This window comes from Globicephala melas, chromosome 3, assembly GCF_963455315.2.
Source record: "Globicephala melas chromosome 3, mGloMel1.2, whole genome shotgun sequence".
Taxonomy (NCBI): Eukaryota; Metazoa; Chordata; class Mammalia; order Artiodactyla; family Delphinidae; genus Globicephala; species Globicephala melas.
In genome coordinates, this window is record NC_083316.1 from 55,596,850 (window position 1) to 55,622,482 (window position 25,633).

General features: G+C 36.5%; 1 protein-coding gene across 4 annotated transcripts in view; it reads left to right on the forward strand.

Annotated features, from left to right (window-relative positions):
- BDP1 (BDP1 general transcription factor IIIB subunit) overlaps positions 1-21,446 on the forward strand; it is an 88,203-nt gene extending 66,757 nt beyond the window's left edge. For 3 of the 4 annotated variants that reach the window (XM_030845156.2, XM_030845177.2, XM_030845168.2), the window contains exons 31-39: positions 2,369-2,519; positions 2,728-2,908; positions 5,064-5,118; positions 5,510-5,687; positions 6,438-6,642; positions 11,321-11,360; positions 12,828-13,092; positions 14,840-15,086; positions 18,709-21,446. In XM_030845156.2, coding sequence (XP_030701016.2) covers positions 2,369-2,519; positions 2,728-2,908; positions 5,064-5,118; positions 5,510-5,687; positions 6,438-6,642; positions 11,321-11,360; positions 12,828-13,092; positions 14,840-15,086; positions 18,709-18,840 — 1,454 coding nt within the window. In that variant the 3' untranslated portion in view covers positions 18,841-21,446. Of the gene's footprint in view, positions 1-2,368; positions 2,520-2,727; positions 2,909-5,063; positions 5,119-5,509; positions 5,688-6,437; positions 6,643-11,320; positions 11,361-12,827; positions 13,093-14,839; positions 15,087-18,708 lie in introns of those variants that run through there. The other variant, XM_030845198.2, reaches the window with a different exon arrangement.
- Positions 21,447-25,633: the final 4,187 nt, after the last annotated feature.

The following is a 25,633-nucleotide window of genomic DNA, read 5'->3' on the forward strand; positions in this document are numbered from 1 at the left end:
GCAAGAGATTTCTGTGCATTAATTTTGTATCCTGCAGCTTTACCACATTCATTGATTAGCTCTAGTAGTTTTCTGGTGGCATCTTTAGGATGCTCTATGTATAGTATCATGTCATCTGCAAACAGTGACAGTTTTACTTCTTCTTTTCCAATTTGGATTCCTTCTCTTTCTTTTTCTTCTCTGATTGCCATGGCTAGGACTTCCAAAACTATGTTGAATAGTAGTGGTGAGAGTGGACATCCTTGTCTTGGTCCTGATCTTAGAGGAAGTGCTTTCAGTTTTTCATTGAGAATGATGTTTGCTGTGGGTTTGTCATATATGGCCTTTATTATGTTGAGGTAGGTTCCCTCTATGCCCACTTTCTGGAGAGTTTTTGTCATAAATGGGTGTTGAATTTTGTCAAAAGCTTTTTCTGTATCTCATGAGATGATCATATGGTTTTTATTCTTCAGTTTGTTAATATGGTGTATCACATTGATTTATTTGCATATATTGAAGAATCCTTGCATCCCTGGGATAAATCCCACCTGATCATGGTGGATGATCCTTTTAATGTGTTGTTGGATTCTGTCTGCTAGTATTTTGTTGAGGATTTTTGCGTCTATGTTCATCAGTGATACTGGCCTGTAATTTTCTTTTTTTGTGATATCTTTGTCTGGTTTTAGTATCAGGGTGATGGTGGCTTTGTAGAATGAGCTTGGGAGTGTTTCTTCCTCTGCAATTTTTTGGAAGAGTTTGAGAAGGATGGGTGTTAGCTCTTCTCCAAATGTTTGATAGAATTTGCCTGTGAAGCCATGTGGTCCTGGACTTTTGTTTGTTGGAAGATTTTTAATTGAAGTTTCAATTTCATTACTTGTGATTGGTCTATTTATATTTTCTGTTTCTTCCTGGTTCAGTCTTGGAAGGTTGTACCTTTCTAAGAATTTGTCCATTTCTTCCAAGTTGTCCATTTTATTGGCATATAGTTGTTTGTAGTAGTCTCTTATGATCCTTTGTATTTCTGCCGTGTCTCATTGTGGTTTTGATTTGCATTTCCCTGTTCACTAATGATGTTAAGTATCTTTTTATGTGCTTATTTGCATATCTTCTTTAGAGAAATGACTCTCAAGATCTATGCTCATTTTATTTTATTTTTTAAGATTTTTTTTTTTTGATGTGGATCATTTTTAAAGTCTTTATTGAGGGCTTTCCTGGTGGCGCAGTGGTTGAGAGTCCGCCTGCCGATGCAGGGGACGCGGGTTCGCCCCGGTCCGGGAGGATCCCGCATGCCACGGAGCGGCTGGGCCCGTGAGCCATGGCCGCTGAGCCTGCGTGTCCAGAGCCTGTGCTCCGCAACGGGAGAGGCCACAACAGTGAGAGGCCTGCATACCGCAAAAAAAAAAAAAAAAAAAAAGTCTTTATTGAATTTGTTACAGTATTGCTTCTGTTTTGGTTTTTTTTTTTTTGACTGTGAGGCATGTGGGATCTTAGCTCCCCGACCAGGGATCAAACCCGCACTCCCTGTGTTAGAAGGCGGAGTCTTAACCACTGAACCGCAAGGGAAGTCCCTATGCTCATTTTAGAATTGAGTTATTTGTCTTTTTATTATTGAGTTCTTTATATGTTAGTGCTGTTTTTAAAGATTACTATATTGAAAAAAAATCTTTCCATATGATTGCATAGTGCTCTTCATTTTTTCAATAGCCTCACTATATTTTCCATGTCCCCTCCCTGCCAAGGTCCCAAGGGTACTAGTGGGAGCAGGAAAAGCAGTGTAAGTGGTAGGCTGCCTAGATTATATTCAACCCCATATGTAGAAGATCTGGATGGTTAGCATCGTCTTTTCCCTGTTTTGGGGTTCTTGATCTCTGGGATTTTCTTTTAGCCAACAATTCCTGTGGTTCAGTTAGTTAATTCATTACTTTGGCTTGATCGGTACCCGGAAAGTCTCTCAGTGTGCAGACCCCAGTTACCTCTTTTATACAGACGTCATTTTCTTCCGCTTTTTGACATTATTCATTACAGAACAGCTCCCTCCCCAACACTTCCCCCAAGGTGGAACCAGCCAGGCCTCATGTGTACCCACCTCTAAACCTCTTCTGTATATGGGTTTCTGATTATACTGCTATTACAGTGAGGTAGAGATACAATAGCTGTGGCTGCCAGGAGTGAAATATGTGCAGTGCAGACTCGTTAATTATCTCATTTATGTTAAAAAGTGTAATTGACCCAGACCACCTTTTTGCCATGTGAATAAGCTTGCTTTTTGGATTAAGGGAAGTTTGGAAGAGCCACTATGTAGTGATCTTTGAAAACAGAATATGTTTCTAATATGGAGATTTTGACTTTACTATTTTGGGCTATACTTTAAATGTATTTTTTATTTAAGAAACTGAGAAAAATGCTTCTAAAGGGAGAGAAATAGAAGATAAAAACCTTGAATCAGTTACAACAGCAGAGAGTAAGGAGCAGAGCAAATTGGCATCTGTACACGGTATTGAAGAAACCAGTATTTCACAAGAAGCACGCCTAACTGGAAGGTAAAAGAGCAAAGATATTCTGGGATTTGATTTATATTCTTTGTCAACTATAGGCATAAGCAGTAGCTGTAAGAATTTGTTCGGTTGCATTAAATCTATCTTAAAAGTTTGAAAACCATTAAATTAGATGAACTTTGACATACCTAGCTCTAAACATAGTTCTGTGGTTGTCTCCTTGATTTCAGATGCATACTAATCTGTTTTTCAGAGATGAAGATGAAGAAGGGAGGTCTGCAGAGGTTCAGCTGTCTTCAGTTGCTCCTGTCGTTTCCTCTGAGTCAAGGCCCCACACACTTGATTTGGGTGTGGGTCTTGGTGAGAGTTCTGTCGAAGAGCCCCTGGGAAAGGACTCTAACGGAGACAGTGTGCTTATACTTCATGTGCCAGAGGTAAAAGAATGTAAAATATAACGGGGTGGCCAGCTGTTCATTCCTTATTTAAAACGTTAAGTTCTAATTTACACACAATAAACTTTATCCTTTTTAGTGTTCAGTTCTACAGATTTTCATAAACATTTATAATCATATAACCAATACATGAACAATTCCATCACTCCCCAACTTTTCCAGGGTCCTTTTTAGTTACTCCTTCTCTCCACCCCCCACCCCTGACAACCATTGATCTTTTTTCTTTCCCTATAATTTTGCCTTTGCAAGAATGTATTGAATATGTTTTTATTCTCTGGAACATAGAGATAAAATAACCAATACCTAGCTTTGCTGTAAAAGCTTTGAAAAAGGAAGTGTTTTGTACAGAGAGAACTCTTGCTTCTTAGCCCCTGGATCTGAGAAGTTCATTCTCAGAGCAAGTGTTTATTGAGATGTTGTGTGTGCAATACTATGTGAGATACTTGGAACACAACCTTGTGAGGAACAGGTGAGTAAATGAATGGTTAAACTCAGTCTGATAGGTGTTATGAAAGAGAGTTGTGTGAGACTCAGTTGGAGTGGCCCTCAACCCACTCCAGTGAAACTAATCTGGTGGGGGCAGTGGGCGGAGCCCAGGCATTAGCTTTTTTTTTTTTTTTTTTTTTTTTAAAGTTCCCCAGCTTATTCTAATGTGCATCCAGCACTGAGCAAATCCTTGATCTGGAAGAACAAGTATGAATTAGCCAGTTACCGGGAGAGGAACATGTACAAAGAACAAGTGTGAAACAGTATGACATGCTCAGGGACTGTATAAGTAGCTATGAGTGGAATATAAATGAAGAAAGTGCTTAGAGATGAAGTTAGGTAGCCTGGGGACAGATCATAAAATGAATTTTTATGGCGTGCTAAGGAGTTTGGGTTACATCCAAAGTTATGGGATTTTCCCCTACCACCCAACTTTTTAATTTTGACTTTTTATTTTGAAATAATTTCAAATTTAGAGAAAAGTTGCAAGAATCTTACATAGAAATCTGTTAACATTTTGCCTCATTTGCGTGCATACCTAGCTCTAAACATTATTTTCTCTCTGTGTTGCTCTCCATCTTGGTAGGTACGTTAAAACAACTAAACCATCTGAAAGTAAGTTGTAGACATGAGTCTTCACCCACAAATACTCCAGCTTGTATCTAAGACCAAGGACGTTCTCTTACAGAAAAATGACAATACTATTACCACACTCAGTATTACCATACTACCTAGCATTGATTTAATAATAATGTGTAATATACAGTTGCAATCAAACCTCTTACAGTGCATTTAACTGTCATTTCTTCTTACTTTTTTAATCTTGAGTAGTCCTCTTGCCCTTTTTCCTCTTTTCTGTACTTGACATTTTAGAAGAGTCCAAGTTAGTCTATAATCTGGATTTCTTTTACTGCTTCCTCCTTATTAGATTCAGGTTAAATGTTTTTTTGCAAGAGTACTACATAGGTGATGTTTTGCTCTTCTTTTGCATCATATCAGGGGACACATAATGTTGGTTTGTCCCATTATTGGTGTTGCTGACTGATCACTTGGGTAGAATGGTACCTACCAGTTTTCTCCATTATAATTGCATCTTTTCCACTTAGTAAGTAATTTAGTATGCATTGATGATTCTTGCCTGAGTCAATTACTGACATTGTTGGTTGCAAAGTGAAAGTTTTAAGATCTTAAGTAGTAGAGAATTACAATTGGAATTGCATTTTAGAGAAAACAATGTTTACAGTTTTGTGGAAAACAGATTGGAGGGAGCCATGCTGGGGGCAAGGAGACCAGTTTGCTTCCATATACATGTCACCTACTAATGGTACAGTGGCTGCTGTGATGGGGATAGAGAGAAGGTTGAAGTGTTTGGATCTCCCTTTTCTGTTACTTCAAAAATCATTTCATAGCCTACACGTATTTAACAATTTAGTCATAATTCCCTTGTGTATATATATGTGTTTATTTAAAGGAATCAAAATTCTATTGGTACAACTAAAAGTTTCAAAACACTTGAAAAATTCTGTATATAGGTTAGATAAGTTGTTGACTTTTGAAACAATAACTGTTCACAGTATCACATTGTCAGGAAAACTTTTTAAAACTGAGATTTGGTCAACCTCACTCTTTCATTTTATTTTTTTTATGGCAGTGTAGTATTCCAGAAGTCCAACAAGAGAATATAAACAATCCTCAAGACCTAACAGGTATGATAATCTGCTTCAGTAGAGTCTTAGAACCTAATATTATGTTTTTTATTGCCCATTTGACTATGGAAAAACAAAGCAGTTTTTGTTGGTCTATGATGGCCTTATATTTAAAAAAACAAAAAAACTTGAAGTATTTTGTATATAAGTTTTGTTATTCAGAATTATAAATCTTAAAAAAAAAAGGAATTATAAATCTTCTCCATAGTGAATCATCTTTATCCTTTACAAAATTTTTATTTATTTGTTTCTTGTGGGGTATAATTTAGTTTTTTATTCTTCGGGATAAGTTGTCATGAGACTTTTTAGAAGTGAAATAAATTAATGATTTTCTGTCATTTCATGGTTCAGCTTTTCATTACTAACTTTTAAACTTTGATAATGAATCTAGTTGCTAATGTACATCAAGAAGGTGAGGATGAACAAGCATTCATTTTAACTCTGGTGGAAATCCCAACCAATGCAGTAGAAGAATTTGCTGATACCACTATGCAGTTAATGCCAAACCCTTTACTGCCAGCCCCCATATTGGTCAAATCAGTGAATACAGAAGAAAGGGGGGACATGAGGTAATGAATCAACTAAACTGTTTTTGCTACGGGGAAGGGGTGCTTTATGAATTGAATAATATTGATTGAACAAGCCATTCACCAACATTATTTGTAATTGTCATGGAGATCTTATTTAGTAATTATGTGGTAAATTAGAGAAGAAATTACTGATTTTATATCTGATAAAGATGCCATTTAAATGTATAATATAATACTTTTGTATGAAACTTTTGGTATTTTAAGTATTTTGAAAGCTAAAAAAATTTAGCAATCTGAATCATAAAATAGCGTCTGTTAAAGGTTACTTTGTATACATTTATATATTTTTAAAATTCTGAAATAAATATACATTCACAGAAAGTTGCAAAAATAGTACAAAGGATACATTTAAAAATATTTTTGATATTTATTTTAATTCTTTGCTGTAGAATTCTTAAGTTGTATTTTAATAGTCATTGGTTAAGATGCTTTATTGTCTATCAAGTAACATTAGAAATTGAAGCCTTTTATATTAGGAAGAGACATTTTAGACTAAAATTTAGCTTTACTGACAAAGAAAACATTATTTTTATGCCTCAGATTTAATTCAATATTATGAAACTTAAGTTGTGAGTTTTTAAGTATGAATGGAGCTCAAAACTAACATTTTTGTGGCCATGGCCATGTATATATTAGTTACTTTGAAGTTTTTTGGCAGTTTTCATTGGAATAGCTCAGGCTTTAACCTCATAAAATAACTAATTTAATGTGTGTGTATTTTCTATGCAGTATCAGTTTTCCAGTAACTTCAGCTGGTCAGGATGACATGTGTTTATCTAATTCTGGAAGAGATGATTCCGAAAAGCCTCCTGCTAATTTGGATCTTGTATCTAGGAAGAGATTTCATTGTAGGCTTGACGAAAGTGACCATGTTCCTCCTGCCAAAAAAAGTTCACTCACTTTAAGAGATGATTGTCAAAAATATACCTCTGAGGTAAGATGGAATCATTAAGCAAGTAAGACGGCCATATTGCAATGGATCTATTTTTCTTTTTCCTTTAGACTCTTTATATAAAGATAGCTCTAGGGGCTTCCCTGGTGGCGTAGTGGTTGAGAGTCCATCTGCCGATGCAGGGGACACGGGTTCGTGCCCCGGTCTGGGAAGATCCCACATGCCGCGGAGCGGCTGGGCCCGTGAGCCATGGCCGCTGAGCCTGTGCTCCGCAACGGGAGAGGCCACAACAGTGAGAGGCCCGTGTACCGCAAAAAAAAAAAAAAAAAAAGATAGCTCTAATACGTTTTACCATAAATAATCCAGATAAAACCAGTTTTGGATTTTTACTTTCAACCAGTTTTAGGTGAAAATTGATGGATATTAATCAGAAAACCCATTCCCAGCTCAGTGTCATTGGCTAAAAATTAAGCTGAAAGCATCATACAGATGTGGATCTTGGCTGTACCACTTAACAGCTGTGGGATCTTAGGCAAGATTCTTCACTTCTCTGAATGAGTTCCCTGCTGTGTAAAATGGTAATAGTGATATCATCACTACCATTATCATAATGCTTAGTTTCCCGTTGCTCTTAGGAATAAAACCAGAACCTCTAAGGCACTGTTTTTGTTTGGCTGTTTTCTGTGTCTAATCTCATCTTGTGCTGGTCTCTGCCCCGCTAGCCATATTGACCATCTTTCAGTTTCTCAAATGGACCGAACTCCTCATGTCCCAGGCTTTTCTTTTGCTGTCTCTTCATTTATGAAACATTCCCTTGCAAAACACATACTTCTTTAGCTCATTCATCACTACCTCAGGGACGCCTGACAATACAGTGCAGATTCAGTTACCAGCCACTGTGTTGTAAGTTTCTTAAGCACCCTCTTGTTTTTGTTTCTGGTAATCATCATAAGTTACTACACTATAGAACAACACTATGGAAAAATTAGAATCTATATTCTCAAAGGGACAGTTGAAGACCAATAGTCCTTAGATGATAGTAGACAACAGAGGCGGTGTATTCTGCCATATCTGATAGGTTAAAAAGTGGTATCCTGGAATAGTTTTTAATTTCTCTTATTATGAGTAAGGTTGAACATCTTTTCATATGCTTAAGAACCAGTTGTATTTCCTTTGACGTGACTCTATACTCTTTACCCATTTTTCAATTGGGTTTGTTGATCTTTTGTCTTGTAGATTTGGAGGAACTCTCTGTTTTGTATGTCTGTGATATGAGTTGCAAATTTTTTTTTCTCGGATTGTTGTCTTTTAATTCTACTTTTTGTGATTTTCTCATACAGACTTTTTTTGCTAAACTTTTTAATGTGAAAGTTTTCAAACATTTAAAAAGGTAGACTGGCACGTATAATGTATCCCTATGTATCAGTCATCCTGTTTCAACATTTTGTCAGCATTCCGTGCAGACACTGTTTCATTTTATTTTAAAAGTATATTTAATGACATGGAAAAAAGATCAGAGTACATCATTATATGCAAAACTAGGTCACCAGTTTAAAATAGGCCATTTAAAAAATGATAGATATACATTGGTGTGACTGAATATATAAGAAAAGTATGTATAGTGTCTCTTGGGCCTGTTTGTGGCTTTTATTTTCTAAACTGTTTTCAGCATTTTAACGATAAAAAATTGCTTATAAATAGCCGAAGTTATAATTTTAAATTCTAGAATGTATATACACTGTACTCAGATAGACATGCAAATACTTTTTTTCTGTAATCAGATATATCAGTCTTTTGGGGAATTCCCTGGCATTCCAGTGGTTAGGACTCGGGTGCTCTCACTGCTGGGACCTGGGTTCGATCCCTGGTAGGGGAACTAAGATCTCGCGAGCCGTGCAGCATGGCCAAAAAAGAAAATTTTTTTTTATTAGCCTTTTTTTAAAAATTAATTTATTTTTGGCTGCGTTGGGTCTTCATTGCTGCACGCGGGCTTTTTCTAGTTGCAGTGAGCGGGGGCTACTCCTCCTTGTGGCGCACGGGCCTCTCATTGCGGTGGCCTCTCCTGCTGCGGAGCACGGGCTCTAGGCACACGGGCGTCAGCAGTTGTGGCACGTGGGCTCAGTAGTTGTGGCGCACGGGCTTAGTTGCTCCGCGGCATGTGGGATCTTCCTGGACAAGGGCTCGAACCCGTGTCCCCTGCATTGGCAGGCGGATTCTTAACCACTGCGCCACCAGGGAAGTCCCTATTAGTCTTTTTATGTATAGCTTATGGAGTGTGTTATACATTGAAGGTCTACCTTGAATTTAATATAAATTCTTTTAATTAATATTATTGATTTGTATAGAATTTATTTTGGTTTTAAGAACAGTGGAACCAACTTAATTTTCACCAGATGCCTATTCGTTTGTCCCAGCACCATTTATTGAATAATTCATCTTTTGTCCGCTGATTTAAAATTCTACTTTTGGGGACTTCCCTGGTGGTCCAGTGGTTAAGGCTCAGAGCTTCCACCACAGGGGGCAAGGGTTCAATCCCTGGTCAGGGAACTAAGATCCTGCATGCTGCACGGTGTGGCCAAAAAATAAAATAAAGGTGTATTTTTAAAAAAATAAAATGAAATTCCACTTTTGTCAGATATTAAATTCCCATACATATTTGGGCATATTCCTGAACTTTCCTTTCTTCTTCATTGATTTACCTATTTGTTCTGGGGCCAGTATCACACTGTTTTAATTATTGTAGCTTTTAAGTGCTTTACTATCTTAAAAAGGGATAGTCTGGGGGTTTCCCTGGTGGCGCAGTGGTTAAGAATCCGCCTGCCAATGCAGGGGACACGGGTTCGAGCCCTGGTCCAGGAAGATCCCACATGCCGCGGAGCAACTGAGCCTGTGCACCACAACTACTGAGCCTGTGTTCTAGAGCCCGCAAGCCACAACTACTGAAGCCCTCATGCCTAGAGCCCGTGCTCTGCAAGAAGAGTAGCCCCCACTCTCCACAAATAGAGAAAGCCCGCGCACAGCAACGAAGACCCAACGCATCCAAAAGTAAATTAATTTAAAAAAAAAAAGGGATAGTCTGTCCCTCTCCCCAACCCCCAATACAATTTTCTTCTTTTTCCAAGTTTTTCCTAGTCACTTACGTTTTTTCTTTTTTCTTGGCTGTGTTGGGTCTTCGTTGCTGTGCGCAGACTTTCTCTAGTTGCATCGAGCGGGGGCTACTCTTCATTGTGGTGCACGGGCTTCTCATTACAGTGGCTTCTCTTGTTGCGGAGCACGGGCTCTAGGCGCGCAGGCTTCAGTAACTGTGGCTCGCAGGCTCTAGAGCGCAGGCTCAGTAGTTGTGGCACATGGGCTTAGTTGCTCAGCAGCATGTGGGATCTTCCTGGACCAGGGCTAGAACCTGTGTCCCCTGCATTGGCAGGCGGATTCTTAACCACTGTGCCACCAGAGAAGTCTGCTTATGTGTTTTAAAGTTTATATTAATTTCAGAATTAGCTTATTCAGAGCTTAAAAAAAAAACCCTATTGGTACTTGTGTTAGGATCATACTAAGTTGACAGATGAACATAGAGAAAATTGACATCATAAATGCGATGTTGAATCTTCCTGTCCAGAAACACAGTGTGTCTTTCCAATTGTTTAAGACTTCTTTTGTGTCTGTCTCTCAGGGGTATTTTAAGTTCTTCTTCATATAAATCTGGTACATTTCTTATTGGATTATATCTAAGAATTTTATCTTTTTTGTTGCTATTATCATTGAGTTCTTTTTAATCTAGAGAGCTTTACTGAATTACCCTCATTGTGTGTAGTAATTTTTCAGTTGGTTCTCTTGAGTTTTCTTAGTAAACAGTCATATCATCTGCAAATATAATTTTAATTATTCTCTTCTACTTTTTACACCTTTAATTTCTTTCTTTTCTAATTATATTGGGTAATATAACTTTAAAAAATCAGAGAATAGTCCTGATAGTGGACAACTTTTTCTTATTCCTGACTTTAATGGGAATACTTCCAGTGTTTATGAAGTGGGATGCTGCCTTTCGGATTGCAATAGTTGTATTTTACGGTGTTAAGAAAATGCCTGTCCAATTTTACGGGGTTTTTTTAAGAATGATATTATTGGACACTTTTCCTGCAAATAGAGAGATGATATTATTTTTCTCCTCAAATCTGTTGATTTTTATTAATATGTTTTATAATATTAAATCATCTTTGTATTCCTGAAACAAACTTTTTTTTTTTTTTCTTTGGCTGTGCCTCCAAGCTTGTGGGTCTTAGTTCCCTGACCAGGGATTGAACCCGCACCCTCAACAGTGAAAGCGTGGAGTCCTAACCACTGGACCGCCAGGGAGTTCCCAAACAAACTCTATTCGATTGTGATGTTTTAGTCTTTCGATGTGCTGCTAAATTATGCTTGTCATATTTCATTTGATATTTTTGCACTGATTTGAGACTGGTTAGTTGGTATCAATATGATGCTTGATTTATAAAAGGCATTTGGAAGCTTTCCCTCTTCTGCTATGCTGTGGAATAATTTAAATAATAGTTGCAGTGTCTTTTTCATAAATGTTTGGTAGAATTCCCTAGCTTTCTGGAAAATACAGGTTTTCTTTACTTAAAAAAGAAAGAAGGAAATAAAATTAAGAAGGAAAGAAGGAAATAAAATTAATTTTATTTGACAAATAGATTTCTAATTTTTTTTGTAAATTTTCTTAAAACAGGTGTGTTCAAAGGAATTAATAAATGTTTTGGAGAAAACAGGTGAGTAAAATAAATTTTAATGTGGTTGCATTTTGCTAAGTACCCCTGATTATTTTTGATGTATCTTGTTTAAATTTGGGATTGAAGCAGAGTCTTGCTCATTTTTCTCTAAGAATCACGCCTTTATTATTAGAGGTTTTTCTTCCCTTCTGAGATCTTAGATTTGGCACTTTGGTGGCCATGAAAAGCTACTTTCATCCTGTATTTAATAGAAAATCATGTAGCTCCAGGATTTCCTGTAAAAGCTCAACAACTACATTTAAGGAATTAGAAAGCTGGGTATTAAGGAGTTTTTATAGGTCCTTAGCTTTATCCTTTTTTGTTTTTAATTAATTTTTGTTGGAGTATAGTTGATTTACAATGTTGTGTTAGTTTCTGCTGTACGGCAAAGTGAATCAGTTATATATATGTATAACTGATACATATGTATATGTATAACTCCACTCTTTTTAAGATTTTATTCCCATATAGGTCATTACAGAGTATTGAGTAGAGCTCCCTGTGCTATGCAGTAGGTTCTTATTAGTTATCTATTTTATATATAGTAGTGTGTATATGTCAATCCCAATCTCCCAATTTATCCCTCTCCCTAACCCCCGCCCTTTCCCCCTTGGTAACCATAAGTTTGTTTTCTATATCTGTGACTCTATTTCTGTTTTGTAAATAGGTTCATTTGCACCATTTTTTTAGATTCCACATATAAACGATATCATGTGATATTTGTTTTTCTTTGTCTGACTTAACTTCACTCAGTATGACAATCTCTAGGTCCATCCATGTTGCTGCAAACGCCGTTTTTCGTTCTTTCTTATGGCTGAGTAATATTTCATTGTATATATGTACCACATCTTCTTTATCCATTCCTCCGTTGGTGGATATTGAGGTTGCTTCCGTGTCACGGCTACTGTAAATAGTGCTGCAATGAACATTGGGGTACATGTATCTTTTCGAATTATTGTTTTCTCCAGTTATGTGCCCAGGAGTGGTATTGCTGGATCATATGGTAGCTCTGTTTTTAGTTTTTTTAAGGAACCTCCATACTGTTCTCCATAGTGGCTGTGTCAATTTATATTCCCACCAACAGTGCAGGAGGGTTCCCTTTTCTCCACACCCTCTCCAGCTTTTATTGACTGTAGATTTTGTGATGATGGCCATTCTGACCTTAGCTTTACCCTTAATTAGAAAGTGATCACTTTTTCATTTTGCTAGTTCAAGAAATATTTATGGAGAAAGCTTTTCTAAGTCAAAATATATTGATACGACTATTTTACATCTGAAGGTAGAAGCTGTTACCATAGCTTTTACCCATTATAATATTCCTAATAGTCCACTAATTTTTAATTTAGCTTACTCTTACTAGGGTAGGTTCATGATAGAATATCATGGGTTTTCTTCTTCAAATATTGCAATTTAATTGGATGTATTAATTTCCATATGTGTGCTTACCATTTATTTTCTTTTTTGAAGGAGAGTCTTACAAGGGACGAGGTATCTTCCCTACCTCAGGAAACACACATACAATTCCAGAACCTCAGAAAGAGCAACTTGAACCAACTTTTCAGAGTATCAGATCTAAACCTCTTGATAAAATAACAGATACACAAGAAAAGAATACATCTCAGTTACCTCAGGATGAGATAGGGGTGTCTGATAAGGAAAAAAGAACTTGTGCTGCTTCTAAGTCTGAACAAATGGATAGCATCACATCGTCTTCAAAAACCCCACTATCCAGGTATCATGAGAAAATCTTTAATAAATGTTTCTCTCTCTCCATTTTTCTCTCTCAGTATATAAATATAACCTATATGGAATAGGTGTAACATGTACAACGACTAAGTCCAGTACTAAGGATGGTGTTTTATAATCATACCCCTCTGTCAGAAATGTAAAGGGATGGGGTGTCACTAAAGGAAATACAGTAAGGTCAGACACTTTTGGAGGACATTGCATATGACTAGAGCTTAACTTTAAGTGCTGAAACTTTGATTTTAGATAGAAAATCTTTAGAATTTAGTATTGCACACTTTCTTTTCCAGATTGTTCATGGTTATTATTTTAATAATTATTTATTCTACCATACAGTAGCTGCCAGTGCAGACGTAGATGGTCTGAGACATAGGGCTAACATCAGAAGTAGCTCTGGAGGTTGTTTTATTGAAGTCCCAAATACTGTGTGCGTTTTTATCTCTTGTGGCATACCAGAGAGGTAAACCCTGGCTTTCTCCCTATAACACTAAGTGTGGAATTTAAGCCCAAAGCCAGCCTCTCCCACATTATTTCCTCATACTCTAGAAGTGAGTCTTCTGGGTTATGGATAACTATTGGCTTGTTGGCAGCATTCAAATCATTAACGTGGAGTTGGTGAGTTGGAGAGGGAGGACATGTACTAGTCTCCACTAAAGGAAAGTGGGGGGAAATGACATGTATAACTTGAAAAGGCATATTTAACGAACCTGTGTTTTTGTTATATAAACTACATCTTTTCTGGCATAGAGATGTGCTGAAAATAGAATGAGGGTAGCATCATGGGGGTTTGGGTTAAAATAGTTGAGAAGCAGTATTCTAGAACAAGGGTCAGCAAATTTTGGGGGCAAAAGATCATGTAGTATATATTTTAGGCTTTGTGGGCCATATATCTCTGTTGCAACTACTCAGCTACTCAACAGATATGTAATCACATCTTTTTACATATATGGTTACATATTACATATGTGGTATGTATATATATAATATACCACATATGTAATATGTAACCATATGTGTAAACAGATGAGCATGCTGTGTTCCAGTAAACTTATTTATAGAATCAGGTGGTGGACTTCACTTGGCCTGTGGATCATAGCTTGCTGACCCCTGCTCTAGAGCCCTTCTACTCAAAGTGTGGTCCTGGCACCAGCAGCAGGGACATCATTTGAGAACTCAGTAGAAATACAGGACTTAGGCCCCACTTCCCCACCAACTCAGTCAGAATCTTCATTTTGATAAGATCCCCACGTGATTTGTGTGCCTTTCAGGCTTGAGAAGTACTGCTCTAGAGTAAGCTTTGACCTTTGTCACAAATATACGTCATGGCAGAGTGATATCAGTACTTAGTATATCAGTATTTAGTAGGTGTGCCACTCCTGTGGTATCATACCTGCCATTTTAGCATTCATGGAAAGAAGTTGGCATTAAGAATGTGTCTTCCTGGGACTTCCCTGGTGGCCCATTGGTTAAGACTGTGTGCTTCCAACGCAGGGGGCATGGGTTTGATCCCTGGTCGGGGAACTAAGATCCCACATGCTGGGCGGCGTGGCCAAAAAAAGAAAAAAAAAGTTTATACAGATATAGATGTCCTATAGAACTTGGCACATTCCTGCTTTCAGCTTCTTTGCTGCAATATCCTGCCTATGAAAAATTTAGTGAATAAATATTAAAAAAAAAAAAAAAGAATGTGTCTTCCTGGATATTGTTGAATATCTTTACATTTGCATTTCTAGACCTGGCAGAAGACCCCTGGGATTTTTGTCTTTAATATGTTCAAAGAATAGTTTGGAGTCTGATGAACCTACTCAGGTTCGTAGCAAGAAACGCCTGAAACCTCTTATACCTGTATCAAGACAGAATCTGAAAAGATCTAATCCGCTCAATACAAGCCAGAAAAAAACTCAAGAGTCCTCTGATCTTCCATCTCCAAGTGTTGTTGTTAATACTCAACCTAAAAATATTGATAGTTCAGCAACTCAGGTATGTGATAACTACTCTTTGTTTGTTTATTTGTGTAGAATGGGTTAGATATCAGACTCAACTTGGAAAAACATGGCAATTGTATTTTCATCTGAATATCAGAAATTATTGCAGAGCAACTCCACTCCATCTCCTCCCTATCCTACCCCACTGTACTGGAAGAAGATAAGGTGTTGAATTAGAAAGTTACAGCTAGTTTAATATAGAGCCATTGAACTAACCATAAATGGACACTTAATTGCCATTCCTTTACTGCAGAGACCCTTCTGACCTGTGGAAGCAAAACAAAGCAGTGCTTGCATTTTATTTCCTTTGGGACAAATGTCATGACACCTACAAAAATTCAAGGAACAGTAAAATTAGAATTCGTTTGCATGTTTCATTTCTGTGCACTCTGAAGCTGTAATAGCAGGTACTGGGGCAGAAAATTTTGTGAACTTGTATCAAAGACTTTGGAAGAACATTGGGGTGACTTCAGATCTCAACAAGGAAAAGGCTGGTGACCATCTATTGGATAGCATGAGCCTCAAAGGAAGGAGTCCTTTTGTAAAGAACATTTTTAACGTTTTAAAAATATTTTAAATTATTTCCTACAACTATATTCTGAGACCAGGATTTTATGAGTCTTTATTATTATTTGCCAAATTACTTTGGAGAATAGTTGTAATTACCAGCAGTGTAACAGTGCGGTTTAATCACATTCTTGCCAGTCTGAGATATTACTCTTTAAAATACATTTGTTTTTCTTATTTAATATAATGGTGGTGGGGTGTTGGAAATGTCATTTCATTTTTAAAATTTGCATTTCTTCAGTTATTGGTGAGTTGTGTTCTTTCCCATATATTTACTAGATTTTCTGATTTTTTTTCTTTTTTGTTCCCATCTTCTGCTGATTTATAGGTTTGGGGATCTTAGTAGTTTTCTTACCAATTTGTATGAGATCCTTATGTATGAAAATAAGCCACGTACCTTTTAGCTCTTTACTGCAAGTATTTTTTCCAAGTTTATTTACTTTTTTAAATTTGGGGGAATTTTTGTTATACATAACTTTTAAATGTTTAGTCAAATCCATTACTTGTTTCTTTGCAATTTGTTAAATTGCTTTTATGATGAAAAGTTTTTCTCCAGAGGTATAAAATTTTAAAACTTTAACTCTGTTCATGGTTATTGACTTTGGTATGTAGTGTGAGGGAAGAATTTAAACTAAATGTTACCCTCAAATTGCTTCTTCAGTTTTTTGAGTAAGCAATATATTCCACATGTCTTAAAATTCATAACCTACAAAAGAGAGTTTATAGGAAAAAGTTTCCCACATCTGTCCCTTAGCTTCCTAGTTCCTCCTTTCCACAGGTATATGGTATTATCAGATTTTGGTTTACTTTTCCAGAGACATTTTAATATACACAAATATAAACATTTTTCTTCTTTTTTACATAAATAATAGTGTATCAGTCTCTGCTTTGCTTTTTTCACCTAATAGTATGTCTTGGAGACCTTGCAAAACAGTAGATAAAGGGCTTCCTCCTCTCTCTTGCTCTCTTTAAAAAATTTAAATTATTAACTTCTTATTTTGAGATAACTGTCGATTCACATGCAGTTGTAAACAACTATACAGAGAGATCCCATCTACCCTTTACCCAGTTTTCCCCAGTGGTAACATCTTACAAAACTCTCCTGTAATATCACAACCACTATATTGCATTGCTGCAGTCAACATACAGAACAGTTCCATCACCACAGAGATCCTTTGTGTTGCCCTTTTATAGACACACCTACTTCCCTCCCGCTCCCCACTCTCTCTCTATCTTCTGGCAAGCTGGTTGCCATTAAATTCGTCATTGCAAGAATGTTATATGAATGGAATCATATATTTGGGATTGGCGTCTTTTCACTCAATGGTAGTTCCCTAGACAGTCATCCAGATGATTTTATGTATCAAATAGTTTGTTTCTTTTTATTTCTGAATAGTATTCCATAGTATGGATGTACCAGTTTTGTTTATTCATTTACCCACCAAAGGACATCTAGTGCTTGCTTTTATGAATAAAGCTGTGAACTTTTGTATACAGCATTTTGCGTGGACATAAATTTTCCTATTTTCAGGACTAAGTGCCCTCATTATTTTTAATGACTACATAATATTCCATTGTTTGGATGTACCATAGAGTGATACTGGCCTCCCACTGGTAGGCATTTAGGTTATTCCTACTTACTACAAATAATGTGGTAACAGCTAACTTATAAATGGACGATTTTTCACATTTATAGGTTAAATTCCTGGAAATAGAATTGCTGTTCTAAAGGAATGATTATTCTTTTGCCAGACACTGCCTGATTGTCCTGCGTAGGGATTATATAAGTTTCTATTCTTATCAGCAGTATATGAGAGGGCCTTTTTCCTTACATTAGCGTATTATCAGTGTTCATTTTTGACATTCTTCATAGACTTAATGAACACATAATGTCTGTGATCCAGGTTGTAAATTTTTTTCCCTCTATGGCATTTATCTTTTGATTTTGTGTATGGTGGTTTGTGCCATGCAGACATTTTTTATTTTTACGTATGTGAATTTATCAATCTTTTATGGCTTCTGGCTTTCATGTCATTGCTTCACACTCTCTCTCCCCAACTCTAGGATTATAAAAACATTTTCCCATGGTATTTTATAGTAGATTTTTAAAAAATGTTTTTACATTTAAGTTTATTGATTCATCTAGAATTTATTATATATTGGTGAAGTATAGGTCTGACTTTTCCTTTATGTGAGATAGTTATACAGTTGTCCAACATAATTTATTGGATCATCCAACTTTTGTCAAATTTTTTTGGAAATATCACTTTTATCAGATACTAAATTTCCATCCATATGTGTTAGGGATATTTCTAGTCTTCTATTTCATTGATATGTATGTCTGTTCCTTTGCCAATACCATGCTGTCTTCATTTTTTCTAGATTTATAAGTATGCTAATTTTTTTTTTTTTTTTTGCTGTACGTGGGCCTCTCACTGTTGTGGCCTCTCCCGTTGCGGAGCACAGGCTCCAGACGCGCAGGCTCAGCGGCCATGGCTCACGGGCCCAGCCGCACCGCGGCATGTGGGATCTTCCCGGACCGGGGCATGAACCCGCGTCCCGTGCATCGGCAGGCGGACTCTCAACCACTGCTCCACCAAGGAAGCCCAGTATGCTAATTTTTGATAGGATTGCTTTAATTTCTGTTATTTCCTTACGTACTGTTCTGTTTCATGGGTCCTTCTATTCTGGTCATTAAAATGTTTTCATTATCGATTTAATAATGTTATGTTTTTCAGTATTTATTTTTTTTCACAGAAATTAGGGTGAAGTAATCATGTGTACACTACAGTCAACCTAATCATGTTTTGTGTTGTATATTTGTTGATTTTAATTTTATTATAACGAATGCTACAATTTTATCTCTTACTATGTTTAGGATTATTTCCTTAATATAACAGCATAGAAATGAAATTATTGGGTCAGTGAGTATAAACATTTAAAACTCTTAATATTTATTGCTATATTGCTTTTCAAACAGATATCGATTTAGAATACCACTATCAATATATAAATGTTATACTGCATACTTATTTTTATTATCTTTTTAGGTTTCTTGTAATCATCCCTTACCGAAAGGAGAATGTAAAGATGTCCAAAACCGGCTACCGGAAGAGGAGCCAATGACAGTCTCTGAATATTTCTTTAGTGATATCTTTATTGAAGTGGATGAAACAGAATAAAAGTCTTCTCTTTTTTTCTTTTATTTTTTCTAAGGCTAGGATTTCCACAGTCAGTTATATCAACAAAGCAGTATCTGGCAAAAAGCCTCACTGGCAATTTTTCTTTAGGTTGATTTTGAATATTTAATAGGCTTGATTTGAAGCTTTTGTAATCAGTGAAAAACATTGCTGAGGTTCCTTTCCTTCTGATTGATTCAGCATTTTGGAAATACCAAGCAATTAAGACTGCTTTCTCAGACAGAAGTAACAGCTCTTGTTTACATTTTGACTCTTCCTGTGTTGAATACACATGGACATCTTGGAATGTTGTGGATAAATGTCTCTGTATAAATCACAGTGCCGACGTATTTGGAGATGGATTGTAGTTAACATTTAGCAAACCTTTTGTGAAGGTTTTTTTCTGTTTGTTTAGTGTTTTTTGGTTTTGTTTTTTGTTTTTTTGGATGGTGAAGGCCTTTTCAGTTGCCTCTAAGTGTGTGAAAGGAAGTTGTGAAACTCCACTTTAGTATGATAAATGTTAAAAACTTTTCTATTATCAGCTATTTGACTGAAAAATGTGTATTTTTCTAATTCATGTTGATGTAACATTAGTCCTAATTGAAGAACTAGTATTTAAACTTACTATTTATAAAGATAAAACATCAAAAAGCTTATTTATTTTTAAATTTTTTATTTAAAAGAATATTCAGTTTTAATTATTTCTACCCCTGAGATTATGGGTAAAGAAAGCATTAACAAATTTATGTTTGTCTCCTTCCCCTCTTTAATTTTAAAGGTATTTAAAGTGATAAAACTAAATTGTTTGGATAGTATATACTTTTTGAATACATTTTTTTCTCATAGTTTAGTATATTGACTTTGTACTGTGAATTTTTTGTTTTTCTTATTTCTTGGATAATCTCAGGATTTGTATGGGAAAAAAATCCTTAAATTTATTTACGAGGCAAATTTCCATACAAAACTCCATCTCCATTACACACACATATGCTCACATACACACATTCCTTTTTTAAAAAACAATTTCTTGGTAGTTTTTTTTTCCCCCCATTAAATTCTCCATGAGGAACTAAGTACTTAGACCTTTATGCACAGAACATAATTGTGATGTTAAAAACAGAAAATAAAATAATAAGACTTTATTAAGTCAGTGATTATCATCAATATGAATTTAAGGGTTGGTTTTAATTTTGAGATTTTGTGATTTACATAGGTAATTCTGTTACCCACCCAAGCAAATCTTTGGTGGTTCAAATTAAACTTCTGAAAGAACAGATTTACTCTTTTATTTGAAAAGCCTTCTGGGTTGATTAGATCAGGAGTCAGAAACATTTTCTGGAAAATATTTTCGAGTTTGTGGGCCAGATGCCCTCTGTGGTAACTACTTAACTCTGCCACTTCAGTATGAAAACAGCTACAGGCAATACTTAAATGATGGACATGGATGGGTTGGGTTTTTAGTTTGACCCATACATTAGAGAGTAGTTTTCTTACCTTAAGGTGCCGATGTCATTACCTATGAGATATTTGTCACTGGAGTTGTGAGTTGTGCCTAACACTTAAACCCTTGATTGCATTATGAAATCAGTATTTCAGTTGGGAAGATATTTTAATGTCTAATTCTGTTTGTAATTTGAAAAAAATGGTGGCCAGTTTTCAAGTTCATTAGTAAAATTGGATTTGGCTTGGCGAGTATAACAGTAATCCTAATTTATGAAAACAATTGATATTAGAGCATTTCTTATTCATTGCCTTATAGTGAAATTTGCAGTTTAAACTTTTTTGTCATAAAGGAGGATCTATAAGGAAATTCTCTATAGATATGCATTTATTTATTTCATGGGGTTAATATGTCACAGAAATCATAGTAGCAAATCACGTAGCTATTTTAATGCCCTGTTTTTATAAATTTTAAAAATCTCATATTCTGAAAAGGCTTCTTTCATTTAGTTCATGTTAGTTTGGGTGTTTGGTTGTCATAGCTAAACTATTATTTTATCCCTTGTTTAATATTACTTTTTAACTTTGTTAACATCTATCTCTTGTTCATCTACAATGAGCTAATTTTATGGAAGATGTAACTTCTTACTGTATGAAGGATAATTTTGTCTTTGGGCATTCATTGTTTTAGAGAATCAAGTCAGACAACTAAATTATCCTACTATTATGTCCTTAAAACTACTCTTGGAAAAAGAAACTTAATCAGTGTATTTACCTTACAAGGTGGAAAGACTTGTTCACGCCTGTGTTTAATCTGACTCATGTAAAGATGATGTTGTGAAGAATTTGTATTTTATAAATCTTAAAAGAGATATGATTAAAGGTCTTTATTTTTTTCTTGACTTTTCCTCCTGAACACTTACGTCTTAGCAAGTGATCAACATGATGGCTTCAAAGCCTAATTGTTGGTAAATGATTGAGGCACATAAAAATATGAATATCCACTGTTTACCACCATGTTTTTTGAAATAGAAGTGACCATGTATACTATCTTGCTTGAAGAAGTCTTTGACAAAAAGCAATATCTGTCATTGTAAATTTTCTTGTTCTAAAGAAAGCAGTTATATTCTATAGATGTAAATTATGTAAATAAAAGTTATTTTATATTATTTCTGTTGTGTCCTTTTTTTTCAAATTGACTTAATAAAGATATTAATGTGTTAGTGAGCAAAAAATAGTTTTTTAAGTACAGCTTACCCTTCCTTCCCTTCTTCCATGAGAGTATAGTATATTTGGGAGAATTAATTTTTTTCTTACATGCATGCTCTGAAGGATATTACTTTGATTTTGCAAGAATAAAAATAGACTTTCCCCCGCATTTGGGACATAAGAAGAGTCGCTTACTTTTTTGTTTATTTGCTCCTTATGCAATGAATTTTTGGCTAAAAGAACTCAATCTCTTTTACTCTTTTTTTTCTTCCCACTTTTTTTTCTCTGTAGAGAAAGACAAATGGGAAACTTTAGTTATGGATATACTATAAACCTGGACTTTTTATATGGTCAGTTGACCTTTTATTATGGTATATAAGGATTTTACTTTCTTACAATTCTCCTCCTCACTCTTTTCCTGCTTTCTCCCAATGTTAATCACAATTTGGGGTTAATCCATATTCAGTATTTGTACTGTTTTAATTGTAATTTTTCACTGCTGTACCACCTAATGAACTAAGATGACATTTCCTTTCTGGTACAACTTTTTGTTTTTCTTGGAATTAAGAAGTGTTTCACTTTTTCATTTGCTTTGGGTTTGTTTTTGAACCTGTGGCTTAACTTTCAACATCCTCTGGCAAGTCTGTTTATACTTAGTTATAAATGCTCTGTTTATACTTTTCACATGGTCAAGCTGTCAGATAAACTGTTTCCTTCTCCTTTTTTCCTGGAAAACTTTATGGAGCTCTTCCTTCCTGCTTTAATCTGGACTGAGGCTTCACAGGTCTCCATGTGCAGTGCAGCTGCCATGCTGGGACTTCTCTGAATTCCCTACCCATCTTTTCTGGTTTGGATTCCCTATTCTGGAGCCAGTGTCATTGTCTTTCTTGAGGAGAAGCACATCTTCCACTGTTTACTGCAAAAGGTGCATGAATGATAACATAACTTGAGACTTTACATGTCTGAGAGTTCTTTATTCTACTCTCTCACTTAGTTGGGCTCTGAATAGAATTCTTGAATAATTTGAAAATAATTTCCACTTCATTTCAAAGTCATGCTCTGGTTATATTCTGGTTTTCAGTGTTTAAAAATCTTTTGCCATTCTGATTCTCTATCCTTCAAATGTGGCCTATTTACATATTCTTTGACCCTGGTATTCTGCTCAGTAATGTGCACCCAACCTTTCCTGCCCCTACATTCATGCTGCTGGGCATGTCATGGGCGTTTTTAAATATGGAAACTCATTTCCTTCCCTTCTGGGAAATGTCCTTGCATTATTCCTTTGATAATTTCTCTCTTTCACTTTCACTGTTCTTATATCTGGAATTCCTATTAATCAGATTTTTAAATCTCCTTTACTTGTTCCCTAAGTTATCTTTTCTCTGCTATTTTCCATTTCTCCACCCCCTTCTCTCTGTCCTCATTTTTTTGTTTGCCCCTTTTTTTGCGGGGGTGAGATTTTCTCAATTTTTACTTCTATTGGAGAAAAATCAAGTGTCAATTCCTTTTTAGAAGTAACTGTTAGTCAAAAGCCGTAGAGAGAAGGCTAAGAATCTTTTTTTTTTTTTTTTTTTTTTTTGTGGTACGCGGGCCTCTCACCGCTGTGGCCCCTCCCGTTGCGGAGCACAGGCTCCGGACGCGCAGGCTCAGCGGCCATGGCTCACGGGCCCAGCCGCTCCGCGGCATGTGGGATCTTCCCGGACCGGGGCACGAACCCGTGTCCCCTGCATCGGCAGGCGGACTCCCAGCCACTGCACCACCAGGGAAGCCCAGGCTAAGAATCTTGATGCTTCTGATTAACAAATGTGCAGAATCAAAGTCACAGAATGTGAATCATCCTTTGACTTAGTTCATAATTTTAAATCAACACAGTTTTCTGCAATGAACGTTTTTAAGGCATAATTTACATTTAATAAAGTACACAGATCTTAAGCTTTCAGTTTGATTACTGACAATGTATACACCTGTGTACCACCCCACAAGACAAATAGACATTTCCATCATCCCAGAAAGTTCCTTTAAGCCCTTTCCCCACTGCCACCCACAGATTAGTTTTGCCTGATCTTGAGCTTTATATATATATGCAGTATATGAACTTTATATTATGTATACTTTTGTATCTGTTTACTTTTGCTCAACACATTTTTGGGATTCATCCATTTTCGTAGCGTATCAGTAGTTCCTTGTTGCTAAGCTGTATTCCATTTTATCCATATACCACATATGAATATACCATAATTGCTATCTATTTTCCTACTGATTGTTTCCGAATTTTGGCTCTTTTGAATAAAGATACTATAAATATTGTTGTACAAATCTTTTTGTAGACATGTTCTTATTTCTCTTGTGTAAATGCCTAGGAGAGGCACATCTTTTAGATTTATTTTTTAAGTACTTGATGTTCTCTGATGCCTTTATAAATGGTGTTTTTTAAATGCTTATTTTCATTTGTATGTTTATTGATGGAACATAGAAAAACAGTTGATTTTTGTATTGCAGTTAAGATTTTAACAAATGGGGAATGCCCTGGCAGTCTAGTGGTTAGGACTCCACACGCTTTCACTGCCGAGGTCGTGCGGCATGGCCAAAAAAAAAAAAAAATTAACAAATGTACGTTCTTCTTCTTCTTCTTTTTTTTTTTTTTTTTTTTTTGCGGTACGCGGGCCTCTCACTGTTGTGGCCTCTCCCGTTGCGGAGCACAGGCTCTGGATGCGCAGGCTCAGCAGCCCTGGCTCACGGGCGCAGCTGCCCCGCGGCATGTGGGATCCTCCCGGACCAGGGCACGAACCCGTGTCCCCTGCATCAGCAGCCGGACTCTCAACCACTGTGCCACCAGGGAAGCCCTATACTTTCTTTTTTTTAAATTAATTTATTTTTGGCTGCGTTGGGTCTTCGTTGCTGCACGTGGCTTTCTGTAGTTGCAGCGAGCGGGGGCTACTCTTCGTTGCGGTGTGCGTGCTTCTCATTGTGGTGGCTTCTCTTATTGTGCAGCACAGGCTTCAGTAGTTGTGGCTCACGGGCTCTAGAGCGCAGCCTCAGTAGTTGTGGCCCGCGGGCTTGGTTGCTCCGCGGCACGTGCTATCTTCCCGTACCAGGGCTCAACCCACGTTCCCTGCATTGGCAGGAGGATTCTTAACCACTGTGCCACCAGGGAAGTCCGCAAATGTACTTTCTCTAGCATCCTCTCACAGCCTGGCCCTTGGAGCTATTAAAGCAAGTTTTTTTTTAAAGTATTATAGGAATGCTCTTTGTTCTTAGCAAACAGACTTAGAAACTGAATTATGATGATAAGATAAACAGGATAAATATAAACAAGTAAAAATTTAAGTAACTATAACATTAAATAAGTATAAAATGTAATGCCAATGGGAAATATTTGCTAACCTCTCATTTATTTAATAAATTTAAAGGCTAGTAGAGTATCTTATCTCCTTAGAACATCTGTTTTCCCATCCTTTTAATAATTTCTCCCTAGGGAATTCCCTGGCAGTCCAGTGGTTAGGACTCCCTGCTTCCACTGCAAGGGGCACACGTTCAATCCTTGGTTAGGAAACTAAGATTCTGCATCCCGCGTGGCACAGCCAAAAAAAGAAAAAGAACTTTCTCATTAAATGGCTAATTAAACTCTGTAACCTCTAGCTTTTGTTACATTTTCTAGACAAGGAATTCTTATTTATTTATTTATTTATTTGGCTGTGTTGGGCCTTAGTTGCAGCACACGTGATTTTTGTTGCGGCACATGGGGTTCTTCGTTGCAGCATGCGGGCTCTAGAGCGCATGGTCTCCATAGTTGTGGCACACAAGCTTCTTAGTTGTGGCACACGAGCTTAGTTGCCCCGTGGCATGTGGGATCTTAGTTCCCCAACCAGGGATCGAACCTGCGTCCCCTGCATTGGAAGGCTCTTTCTTAACCACTACCACCAGGGAAGTCCCCCAGCCAAGGAATTCTTGATTTTATATTTTTTTCAAAAGCTTTTTAAAATTTTTTCATAATCCTGGTCTTTGATGGATGCAATATATTTTCATTTCTCCAAGGATGTTATAGTTTCTTCTGTTCCTTGCCCTGATGTTTTCTTTTTTGTTTGTTTGTTTTTGTTTTCTTGGTGGTAGTGGGTGTCTTTTTCTTTTCCTTTTAAACATTTCTTTC